The sequence below is a fragment of the Apodemus sylvaticus genome, chromosome 1, assembly GCF_947179515.1.
Source record: "Apodemus sylvaticus chromosome 1, mApoSyl1.1, whole genome shotgun sequence".
NCBI lineage: Eukaryota > Metazoa > Chordata > Mammalia > Rodentia > Muridae > Apodemus > Apodemus sylvaticus.
The window spans coordinates 208,001,868-208,014,721 of NC_067472.1; the positions used below are offsets into that span (position 1 = coordinate 208,001,868).

General features: G+C 54.7%; 1 protein-coding gene across 4 annotated transcripts in view; it reads right to left on the minus strand.

The window, feature by feature from the left end:
• Positions 1-1,708: 1,708 nt before the first annotated feature.
• The window catches only part of LOC127676329 (zinc finger protein 787), a 38,146-nt gene continuing 27,000 nt past the window's right edge, over positions 1,709-12,854 (minus strand). For all 4 annotated transcript variants that reach the window (XM_052172246.1, XM_052172247.1, XM_052172248.1 and 1 more), the window contains one exon: positions 1,709-3,388. In XM_052172246.1, coding sequence (XP_052028206.1) covers positions 2,322-3,388 — 1,067 coding nt within the window. In that variant the 3' untranslated portion in view covers positions 1,709-2,321. The remainder of the gene's footprint in view (positions 3,389-12,854) is intronic.

Genomic DNA, 12,854 nt, shown 5'->3' on the forward strand with positions numbered 1-12,854 from the left:
GTTGATGAGGTGGCGTAGCAGGGACAGGCGCCTGCCTTCAAGACTCATGGCCAGAGGTTGATCCCAGAATCCACAGAGTGGAAGTAGAGAAGTAATTCCTACAGGTTGTCCTCTGACTACCACATGCAAATTCACACACATAATCAATGAATCGATGTTTAAAAAAAAAAGTCAACTATGTGGGCTGTTTTCAATGAAGCACAGTCTATAGACTTATAGTCTAGTGGTTAATATCTGCTATTTCTCAACTGAGAGAACCTGGGCACAACACTTGACCTCTGTTGACCTGGTTCCTTAGCTGGAAAATGGGACAGTTCCTCCTAGTAGGGCATACTTGGGTCAGAAACTAGGATGCCCGTGGACTGAGTGGGAGAGGGGCTCCATTGGAAGAGACCTCGGCTGCACTCTCTGTCCATGGTGCTGACAGGCACCATATGGTGGCAGAAATTAGCATGCCAGCACCAAGATGCTTTATGAATGATTGGAAGGTTTTATGACCGAACAAGTTCAGTGTATGTCAGCTGTTCCTGCTCCTGCTCGTCTCCTCCTCCCATCGTCCACTTCATCGCTGGACAGCAGCACCCCACCCTGTTCAGCCTGCTCTATGGAGAATATGGCTGCATGACTAGCTGGGAACTGGTTTTGGCAGGGAAGCTGTGTGCCATTTTCAAGTCTACCAAGATGGACGAGGAGGAGGAGGGGAGAGCTGGCATCATTAAACATGTCAGACACTGTTCTATATATTAAAAAAGATCCGTGCATCTGGCATGTTCCCAAATTACTTGAGCTGGGAACTGCGCCCAAGAAACTGCACCTAACAATGAGGTCCCGTCTGATCCTGCAGCTGCAGGAGGTCTGGGAATGCACTGGACTGGCACTGAGCAGGATCTGGAGCAAAGCATGCCAGGGTAACTGCCAACATCCTGTCCTCACTTGGGTATTGGGTCCAGAAACAACCTGCCCCAAGTTCCTCCTCCTCCTCTAATCCCCTTCACTGAACAGCAGCAGCCATCAAGATACAGCCTGCTCTGCAGAGAACGCAGACCCGCTCTGCAGAGAACGCAGACCCGCTCTGCAGAGAACGCAGACCCGCTCTGTAGAGAATGCAGACCCGCTCTGTAAAGAACGCAGACCCGCTCTGCAGAGAACGCAGACCCGCTCTGCAGAGAACGCAGACCCGCTCTGTAGAGAACGCAGACCCGCTCTGTAGAGAACGCAGACCCGCTCTGTAGAGAACGCAGACCCGCTCTGCAGAGAACGCAGACCCGCGCTGCAGAGAACGCAGACCCGCTCTGTAGAGAACGCAGACCCGCTCTGTAGAGAACGCAGACCCGCTCTGCAGACAACGCAGACCCGCTCTGCAGACAACGCAGACCCGCTCTGCAGACAACGCAGACCCGCTCTGTAGAGAATGCAGATATGGCTGACCAGTGACTAAAACTTGGACCAGGGAGGGGTGTGCTATTTCTATGTCCTCCATAAGCCATCCCTTACCCAACAGGAACAGGCCACCATCTCAACAGTGACCTTGTACCAGGTCAGCAAGGGGCTCCTCGGCAAGCACGTGTCTTTTCCAGAACAGGTTTGGGACACTCTGGGTCCAACATGGTCACCCTCCATCTGCTTGTCACTTGTGCACACCAAAGTGAGGACAGCTCCATTTAATCTCTCTCCCTTCTCCATCCCAAACTCAAGAAACAGGCAGTGCTGGGACAATTGAATAATGCCATTTATTGCCCCCATATCCCTTCTTCCACCGCCAGGACGGGAAACACACAGGACCCCATTCTCTCAATAAGACCGTGCTACGAACAGGAGGCCACTTCACACCTCTGCTCCTGCAAATCCAGGAGAAAGAGGAACGACTTGGGGCAGAAAATCGATGAGAACCCATGGGGCAGAAAACATAATGGATTGGGGGGGGGGTCAAACGGTATGATTAAAAGAAAATTCTAGAAGGAAGACCCTCTCGATGCATACACCAGGATTCCCTCCATTCACCTGCAGTGGAGGGGATGGTCTTTCCCTTGGGGGTCTAGTGCCAACTGATCCTTGCAGTTCTCTAAGACTGGCTCCCAGACTGGGAACCTACAAAGGTCAGGTCCGCCAGGAGGCAGGGCGGGTCAGCAGAGAGGCTGCGGGCAGTCCTGAGAACGGATAGCTGCGGGTCCCCTCACTCCCAGAACAGCACGGAGTAGGGAAGAGAGACAAGGCCGCTGCTCCTTTCGGTCTGGTTCTCTCTGGGCCTCCTTCGTGGTCTTGCTCACTGATCGTCCCCACCGAGCCCGAGGGGCCCTGTCCACCCCCCGGGCGTCCCGTCCCTACCGGGCTTCCCCACCCCGACACTCCGCACACCGCGCCACAGCCGACTGGTCCTCGCCATCGTCCTCTCCACCCGCCCGATAGAAACTCTGTCCGCAGCTGCTGCAGACCGAAGGCGCCCCAACTGCATGGATCTTCTTGTGTCTCCGCAGGGCGGCACCCTGCACGAAGCCCTCGCCACACTCCACGCAGATGTGTGCAGGCTCCTCCCCACCCGCCACCCCCAGCCCGTCCCCGTGTTGAGCACGCTGGTGGGCCAGCAGCCCAGCCCCGTGCCCAAAGCCCTTCCCACACTCCATGCACACGTATGGCTTGGGCGCCGGCGCCCTGCGTGACCGTGTCCCCGTAGCCCGCGTCCCCACCCCGGCCAGAGCCGCGGCTGCAGCAGCGCCATCCCCTGGCGGGCCCACCACGATGATGCCCTCGCCGTCGCCCACTGGGATGGCGAGTTCGCCGTCCGCTGCTGTGGCCTCCTCGGGCGCCTTGGCACGCCGCACGCTGGCTGCTAGCACCTTGGCCGCCACACCTGGCCCTGACAACTCTGGGTGCAACCGCAGGTGGCGTGCCAGGCTCTTGGGCTGGCTGAAGCCACGGCCGCAGCGCGGGCACACGAAGGGCTTTAGACCGCTGTGGGAGCGCCGGTGCTTGGCCAGGCTCTTGCTCTGGGTGAAGCTGCGGCCGCAGTCGGGGCAAGTGTAGGGCTTCTCGCCCGTGTGGATGCGCTGGTGCTGCATGAGGTTGGAGCTCCAGCTGAAGCGCTTGCCGCACTCTGAGCAGGCGTAGGGCTTCTCGCCCGTGTGGATGCGCCGGTGCTGCACCAGGTGCGAGCTCTGTGAGAAGGTCTTGCCGCAGTCGGTACAGGCGTTGGGCCGCTCGCCTGTGTGCGTGCGTTGGTGCCGCGTCAGCTTCGACCAATGGCTGAAGCTTTTGCCACACTCAGTGCAGATGTAGGGTGCTGGCGGCCGGGGCCGGGGCGGGGGCCCAGGAGGAGGTGCAGACTGGGGTGGGGACAGCTTGGTCGGGGGCCAGCTGGGGACGTCATCGTCATCCATGATGAGGATGCCCACTGCAAAGCAAGAGGGAGGAGGAGGCAAGTCAGAGGTGGTGGACCCACAGGGAACGCCCATGGGCGGGCTACCAATGGATTCCAGCTGACTGAGTGGCCCAGGGCAGCTCGTGCTTTCCGGGTTCCTCCAACGTGAGGACTGCTGTGTTGTACCCATGCGTATCCAGCACACCTTATCCCATAGGACACCAACCACTTGAGGCACTTCAAGTATTTTTGTGTTCGTAACCCATCTCCCTAATACTTGTTTTTCTTCTGCAAGCATGGCCTCTCTGCTAGTCTTTCTCTGGACCTGCAGACCTAAGGCGACCAGGCCCCCACAAAGGTCTACTGACCAAAGCTGCAGTGGGCAAAGGGAAGGGTGCAAGGGGAAGCACAAGACAAGTCGCCTCTGAACCCCAGTCAGGATGGGAGGGCCAGGCCTGCAGGCTAGGAAGTAATGGTGTCACATCTGGACATTTGCGACTGCTGGGTAGGCAACAGAAAAGGAGAAACAAGTTAGACAAAGAAGGTGGGACCTGAGCTTGGGAGGTATGCTCACCCCTCTGCCTGGGCATGCGAGGCCCAACCACATAGTTAGCCTCTATTACAAACTAAGTTGGACTGTCCCCACCCCTCACCCCCCCCACACACACACCATGGACAACTACAGAAGAGGAGCCTTGGTCTGGACAACTGGAAACAACACCCACCTCCCAAGGCAGCCCAGCCTTTCTACACGCGTCTCCCGTCCCAGGCTGACCGGTCCTGCCCAGGCCTGGAGCACCCTGCCTGCTATCTCCCCAGGGGCCTGCCCACCCCTCAAACTTCCTCTGCCTCCCCATTTCCCAGCAGAACCAAGGCCCGCAGTCATAGGCCGGGGCCTCACCAGGTGTTCCCTGCCAACCCACCCAGACAGCGTCTCTGTCAGGCTCTCACGGCCCCTGGGGTGCTCTCTCTCACCAGCTCCACAGCTCAAGTGCTACCCCAGAGCTAATCTTGCAAATGAGTGACTATAGCTCACTCCGAGGCTGTGCCAAGCCCGCATCTGCTTCCTTAGAATGGGATCCTAGGGAGGGGGAACTCTGCAATGGAGACACGACCATCAGAGTCAGCTTTCTGAGACAAAGGATGTGAACGGCCCATAGCTCTCCTCCAAGCCCACAGAGGTCTGGAAGGCCATCTTTCTCCCTCCCTGTCAGGGCTGGGTGACAGTGAGCTCGAGGCAAGGTCCCTCCTACACTGAGAAGGAGAAGTCCAGGTTTATAGTCTGAGGAGGCCTGCCTGAAGCCAGACAGATAACAACAGGCATGGAGACGAGGGAAGGAGGCAGGGTCCAATGCCCCGCAGCTCCACTGGGAAAGGCTGCCTGCAGACCACCACAGCTGGGCCTCATTGGGAGGTGGAGGAGCTGTAGAAAACTCAACAGGAGGCTGCCTTCAAAGGTTAAGATGGGAACTCTCGGAGCCTTCAGGGGCTACTTCAAAATCAGTTCAGCAGAGGGTATACAGACCGTGACAACTGACTGGACGGCTAAGGCTGAAGTGACAGGGCTTGACCAGCCCCACAAGCAAGGAGAAGACAGGCAAGCGTCCACTGTTGCTATACCCATCCTAGACGTCCTGAGTTCTGGGCCACACAGCAACTCTTAGCTGACTGCAGGTCAGAACTGCAAAGATTAAACATTCCCTCTTTGTTTGGTCCTACTGTGAAGAGCTGCTCCCACTTAATTCCCATACCATCAGAACCTGTGTGAACAAGACCCTGCTGGGCCTGGGGCCCTGGGGCCCAGTCTCTACTCTGTCAAGCTCTATTGAAAAGAAACTATTATGGCTGGAGAGATGGCTCAGCGGTTAAGAGCACTGGCTGTTCTTATGAAGGTCCTGAGTTCAAATCCCAGCAACCACATGGTGGCTCACAACCATCTGTGATGAGACCTGATGCCCTCTTCTGGTGTGTCTGAAGATGCCTACAGTGTACTTATTTATAATAATAAATAATTTTTTTTAAAAAAAGAAACTATTAAAACTGTGACTTTCTGTCTCCCTTCTCCTGAATACCCTGAGCCTTATGAATCTCTCTCTCCCTCTAAGTCCGATCAACTGTCTTCAAATCCTCTTTGGTATCTGTAAATTCCTGGATCAAAACCAAGGTCCTTGTGGGGGGCTGTGCCCTGGTTGCCCTTCTTTCCTCGGAAGAAATATCCAGGTTCCAGGGCTCGGTGCGTGGTGATGGAACCAGGAAGCCAAGATGTGCAGTGCTCAACCGGACCTACTGAGCAGCCACACCAGGTCACTGGCTTCACACATCTGCAGCAGTTCCAACCTCAAAGTCGGGGGAGGGGGCTCCCCGTGAAGCCCTAGGACCTTCAGCCCCCCCCCCCTGCTTTAACCCCCAACGTCAGATGGACTGTCACAAGCCAACCTGGGTGGCTCCACATACTCAAGGCTGAGATTTACTAACTAGTCTAAGGCAAAACGGATGAGCATGGTTCACGTGGGAAACAATGTAGGCCCAAGGTGGGCAGAGCAGAGATACCTGCCCAACTGTGCTCACTGCTGCTGTTAATCACAAGTGCCCAGAAATGAGGCGAGCTTAGAAGCCCTTCCCCAAAACAATAGTTACATACAACACCATTTTATTCAGAGAAATAATGAAAGAATGAAATCTTAAGAAAAATAGCTGAAACTATAATGTATATGGTTGGGGGCGGGGGGAGATGGAGTTCACTTGCTGTGAAAGCAAAAGGTTCCAAGTTCAAATCCCCAACACCCGTGTATGGCCGTGCAGACCTGAACCTCCAGTGCTGCCTGGTGGGTAGAGACAAATGGATTCCGGGATCCCCCTGGCAAGGCAGCCTCAGTGACAGTGACACACACACACACTTAAATGCACATATGGGAGAATGAAGTAGACAGTAGAAGGGGGCTGAGCTGGGCCAGGCCTGACGGCAGGGCGAGGAGAGAGCAGGAGGACTATGGGGGGAAGGGACCAGTGCGTGCATGGGGAGGGTGGTGGAGATGAGGGTAAAACAAATACAGTGATGCGTGTGTTCAGTGTCATGGCGGGGCCTGGAAGTCAGCTGAGCGAGCGAGCAGGTCAGGGTGTGCTGAGCCCCACAGTCTCAACGCAGTCACAGTACGCACATGGCAGAAGGCCACACACACCTCAGGCTGTGCCCTGGCCTCCACGTGCTCGGTGACATGCTTGCCGCACAACCTCCCATGCACACAGAGTAGAACTGAAAACATTGTAAAGCTCAGAAATTCAGAGTGCCAGTGTGCTGTGTGCATCTCCACACAGCATTTGCAGTCAGACATGGACTCTGAATGCTGAATACAGGCTCAGGTGACAACCTAGGGAGGGAGGGGCCGTCCGAGAACCGGGAAGGCTGGTAAGGAGCTCAGTGATGGAGCAGGCAGGCTCCTCCCCCAGGCTCTGACCTTCCTCCACTGTCTGGTTGGTCTGCTTAGTGCGCCTGCTTTGTAGATAAGCAGATATTAAGTCCCCGGGAGCTAATCACATAAAAGGTGGAGTTCCTGTTTAGCTGATGCCTGGAATTCAAGTGGGCCAGAACGTGTGCTCCACAGAACAGCAGGTTCTAAAGAGCAATGGAGTCGGAAAGAGGTGCTGTGGGCACGTAGCGAGGGACAGACGGCCAGCTCAGGAGGGCGGCTGCTCTCGACCGCACTGTCTCAGGGAAGACAGGGCTGGCAACGTCTTTTTTTCCCCTCAGTGCGGTCTTCAGAGACGGCTCAGTGATCAAGGGCCCTTGCTGCCCTTGCAGAGGACTCAGGTTTGATTCCCAGCACCCATATGGCGACTCACAACCCTATGTAGCTCCGACACCCTCTCTGACCTCCCCAGGCACCAGGGAAATATGTGGTCTACATACACACACACACACACACACACACACACTGGCAAAACATTTATACATAAAATAAAATTTCAAAACGTTAGAACCAGGCATCTATGTCTCTGCCAGCCACACAGTACATCTGCGGGGCAGCGGGCTACACCAGGGAACCGAGCAAGGTCGAGTGGGGTCAGAAACCCCGCACCCACCTGACGACAGTGGGTATCTCACCTACTCCCGACCAGATCCACCCACATCCCTGGCCCGGAACAGGAGACCACAACTCCCCACATAAAGAACATGACCGCGGCTCTGGTGACACAGACACAGAGGACACAGAGGTCTCCAAGCTAATGTGGGAGCTGGCGGGGCTCCAAGGTTTAGCCAATAAGCTTCCCTTCTGGGACATTCCTTCCTGACCCACCCTGGGGAATGTGTACGCACCTGTTCTCAGGATGAACAACCAATAAACAGTTTAGAATCAAGGTCTGTCTGTCTGTCTGTCTGCCTGCCTGCCTCTCTCTCTCTCTCTCTCTCTCTCTCTCTCTCTCTCTCTCTCTCTCTCTCTCTCTCTCTCTGTCTCAGCAAGAACCGTCATGGGGGCGTTGTGGGTTCGTCCTGCAGAGCCTGCACCGCCCGAGTCTCCTGCAGAAGGCCCCTCTAGGCTCCCGGACATTCGCTCCTTAGCAGCCCTGGCCCCCCAGGACCCCTCCATCCCACACTCCACCTAGCCTCCAGTGGCAGCAGGACACCAAGGAGTTAGGAGCCCCAGCTCTGGCCTCAGCCCGCACCGTTTCTCACGCAGGCTGAGATGCCCATCTTCGGCTGCATTTTCCCACCAGAGCGGTGCCTGCCCCCCCACCCCTTCGCCCCACCCCCCACCCCGGCATACCCAGCACCTTGATGTTGGCACAGGGTAAAATGCAGCCTAGCATTCTGTGTTTTGTCTGCCTGAGCCGAGTTCACATACCCCAGCAGCGAGATGGAACTTGCAACCTCACCTCTGGACCATTAGACTGGCAGCTCACCCTTGCCAAAGGCAGCCTTGAGATGCTGCCTGGTTCTTTCTCAAGTTTCTGGTACCGCTTGGGACCATGCTCAGATCACAGACTAACTGGACACAGAAGGGGCAGCTATTTTGTTTTGTGAGATAGCAGTTATACTGATTTCACGACACCCCATCAGGGTCTTGGTACTTGGTCACTTCAGGAGGCTGTAGGCGGACCATCTGTGCCCAGTATTCAAGGTTCTCTATTCTTCAGCAAATCAATCTCCCCCCTTCCTGGCATCATATGAAACTCACGCTACAGGCTGGTTCTGGTGACACAGACCTGCAATCCCAGCTACGCGGGAGGCTGAGGCAGGTTTGAAAGTTCAAGGCCTGCTTGGGCTAGGAGCTCAAAGCCAACTTCGCAAGCCTCTGTCTCAAAATAAAAATAGAAACAGGACTGGGGATGTAGCTCTGTGGTAGCGTAGCACCCTTGTCTAGAACGTCTAGCCAAGACTCCAGGTTGGATCCTCAGTACCACAGCAAAAACGAATGTTATGTTAAATTCACTTTGGCTAAACTGCCAACTCTGAGTGGGGACCTCTGCAAGGCCCGTGGTCTACCCTGGGCTCTGGTGCCCTCAACAAGTCCGTTTAGCTTATCTGCTTCTTGCCCTAGAGCCTCCAGGTCAGCCTGCCAACGCAGTCTTCAGGGAGCAGAATCAGGAGGTGCCTGTTTTGTGTCTTGTTTTCAAATAAAACTCCACACTGGTGCTTGCCATATGAATCCTCAGAAAGCAAAGGTTTTTATTTAAGCTATGCAGTCCTCCTTTTCTCCACAGAGACACTGCCTATCCTCACCTCGCCACGGCTCTGTGGGTGACGACAGAATCAGAACACTGCGGCCGCTTACAGGACTGACCCCTGCTGCCTTCCTTGTCCTATGGAGGCTCTGTCCTTCCCTCAGTCGTCTTCGTGGGCAGGCATCTGGGTGGCCTCTAGTTCTTTGTCCCAATGAAGCCCACGCCCGCGGCCCACATTTTGTCTCTTCCTGGTCACTGGGGTTGTACAAAGCTCAGTCAGCATAGCTTTTCCGGGAAAGGCACCCAGGTGAGGACTTAACTGGCTCTTGCTCTTTGTCAACGCCCTTTGAACTCTTGGCTGACCTCTCACCCGCATACTGTCACAGATTTAGACTTTTGTCAGGAAGTGTAGCAGCGGCCTTTCCTCTCCTTCTAAGTCATTCTGCCGGGAAGCTGGAGTTTGGTTTTACAGCAGGCAGGATTACACGCAGGGCCCTGGGCACATGCTACGGTGTGCTGCGACTGAGCCCTACCTACCGACGCCCTGCTCTTTACAGTAGAGTGCTGCGACTGAGCCCTACCAGCACCCTGCTCTTTACAGTAGAGTGCTGCGACTGAGCCCTACCCAGCACCCTGCTCTTTACAGTAGAGTGCTGCGACTGAGCCCTACCAGCGCCCTGCTCTTTACAGTAGAGTGCTGCGACTGAGCCCTACCGGCGCCCTGCTCTTTACAGTAGAGTGCTGCGACTGAGCCCTACCGGCGCCCTGCTCTTTACAGTAGAGTGCTGCGACTGAGCCCTACCCAGCGCCCTGCTCTTTACAGTAGAGTGCTGCGACTGAGCCCTACCGGCGCCCTGCTCTTTACAGTAGAGTGCTGCGACTGAGCCCTACCTACCGGCACCCTGCTCTTTACAGTAGAGTGCTGCGACTGAGCCCTACCCAGCGCCCTGCTCTTTACAGTAGAGTGCTGCGACTGAGCCCTACCTACCGGCACCCTGCTCTTTATAGTAGAGTGCTGCGACTGAGCCCTACCGGCACCTGCTCTTTACAGTAGAGTGCTGCGACTGAGCCCTACCCAGCGCCCTGCTCTTTACAGTAGAGTGCTGCGACTGAGCCCTACCAGCGCCCTGCTCTTCACAGTCCCTCTCACTGTTGCTGCCTGGTTCTCGCAACAGCCCCAGTGCAGGGCAGGGCTCCTCACATGAATTAGGTTTTAGGATGTATCTATATTTGCATGTGCACGTGTCTGTGCATATGAATGCCACAAGTGTATAGATCACCTGGAGGCCAGAGAGGCGCTAGATTCCTGGAGCAGGAGCCGGAGTTCCACACAGCCGTGAGACACGGGTGCTGATAATGGAGCCTGGGTCCTGGGTAGGAGCAGCACTCTGTTCCTTGCTTCCAATGTGTCAGGGCCTCAGTCTAACCTACGTCACACTTTCTCTGCCTAAACCCCACTCTTTACTCCATTTGCATCTCTTAAATTTTTCATGTTTCCTGGGCAGTGCTGTTCTCCTGGTCTACAGAGTGAGTTCCAGGACAGCCAGGGCTACACAGAGAAACCCTGTCTCAAAAAGCAAAAACTTAACAAAAATAGGCAAAAAATCATTTTCATCTTACAATTATCCCACTTTCACATTTTAAAAATAAATTTGACTTATATGTATTATGGGGTGGGGTGCAGGGCGTTGTGGGTGTGGGTACAGATGCCCAGAGCTGTCGGACTGTGGAGCTGCAGTCACAGTCGGCTCTTCTGGAAGGTCAATGTCCGTGCTCTTGGACGCTCGCTCACCTTTAGTATTTGAGGAACAATGTGCCTATTCCCTTGACTTGCTGTTAGTCTTTTTACTCTGAGATGATTTGGGTTTTGACTCTGAATCTTTCCTAAGTTTGCTCCATTGAAAAGTTCTCTGATCGTGGTTCTCCTGCATGCCATGGTCTCTTTCAGCACATCTAAGCAATCCAGAGCTCTGGAGGAACGTACCCTGGTTACCTGTCTATAAAGCGATAGGATGGGCTTGGTCGTTTCTACTGTGGTCACACCAATGGCCTTCTGCCACCCTACTACTATCAGACACTCTCCCCCTCCCCCTCCCCACTCACGACAGGGACCAGCTGGGCTGTGTCCTGCAGGGCTGGACCTAGCTGGCTGAAGAACCCAGGCTGCTCCAGGCACTGGCCTCCCTGTCCTCTCATGTCCCACAAGGTTCTGCACAAAACACCTACTTTTTCTGAGCGTGTCCCTACCCCTGTCCCCAAGATTCCCAGATGAATACCTGAGGGTCATCTCTTCTGCCACCTTCCTCTTAGCCACCCCAACATACCCAGGCTGAGGTGATTATCCCATCTGCTGTCTGCTAGAGCTAGCAAGGATGCTCAAGGCCTGACAACTGTCAGTGTGCTCTAAGGACTCTGGATTTGGGGTTTGGCTATGTGCTGCTGTATTCCTACAGAGAGACCTGGGAAGATTCAAGGCCTGTTCTACAGTTTTGAAGTAAGCTCTCCCTGGTGACCAAGGTGCATAGCAGGGTGGGTGCAATGTTGTACCCGGAGGACAGAGCCTCCTCATCACCCAGGAGGACACTACCAAACAGCAGCTGAAAGCCCTTTTCTGTTTTTCTTTCCAAGCATCCTGTCCCTGAGCTAAGGACCAAGCCAGTGTGGAGGGGTCTCCCTGGCCACGGCCACTGCCCATTTCACATGGCAGCTGGAGCAGCCAGGAGAAAAGCAGCCTAAGAGATCAACTACGAAACTACGGCTGCCTAGGGAGACCCAGATCTTCTTTCACCCCATCCCGACGACAGCTGCTCAGCCTCGGCCCCAAATCCACATTCAACAGTAAGGCCGGGCAGCAGGCAGCCTGACCTCCAAGGGTCTGCGCACTGAGAGGACACACTGAAGTGCCGTTCGGGCAGCGCCTGCGGCAGCAGCCCCTCTGGTTGAACAGGCTTCCCAGAAATGTGTAAGTTCAAGACGGACGGACGGGAGGGAGGGAGGGAGGGAGGGAGGGAGGGAGGGAGGGAGGGAGGGAGGGAGAGAGAGAGAGAAAGAGAAAGAAAGAAAGAAAGAAAGAAAGAAAGAAAGAAAGAAAGAAAGAAAGAAAGAAAGAAAGAAAGAAAGAAAGAAAGAAAGAAAGAAAGAAAGAAAGGAAGGAAGAAAGAAAGAAAAGAAAAGAAAAGAAAGGAGGGAGGGAGGGAGGGAGAGAGAGAGAGAGAGAGGAAGGAAGGAAGGAAGGAAGGAAGGAAGGAAGGAAGGAAGGAAGGAAGGAAGGAAGGAAGGAGAGAAAGAAGAAAGGAATCCTAGAACCCCGGAATCCTAGAACCCCACAATCCAGCCCTCTGCCAATCTGACAACATGGCACCCACTGTGCAGAGCCAGTGCGTGCTGAGAGCCATCATTGGTGCCCAGTCAGATGCGATGACCAGACCAGCACGTGAGTGAGGCAGAGCCTAGGGAAAGCAACATCAGTGTGCTAGACAGCTCTGTCAACCTCACACAACCTACATTAACCTGGCTGTCTACACCGAGATGTCCTGTGGGTATGTCTATGGGAACTGTCATCAGTTAACTGATGTGGAAAGAGCCAGCCCATTGTGAGGGTATCATTCCCCTAATCAGGGAAAATTAAACTATTAAAAATGGAAAGAAATCGTGCTGGAGAGATGGCTCAGCGATTAAGAGCACTGACTGCTCTTCCGGATGTCCTGAGTTCAAATTCCAGCAACCATGTGGTGGCTCACAACGGTCTGCAATGAGACCTGATGCTCTCTTCCTGGTGTGTCTGAAGACAGCTACAGTGTACTCACAATAAATAAATAAATAAATAAATAAATAAATA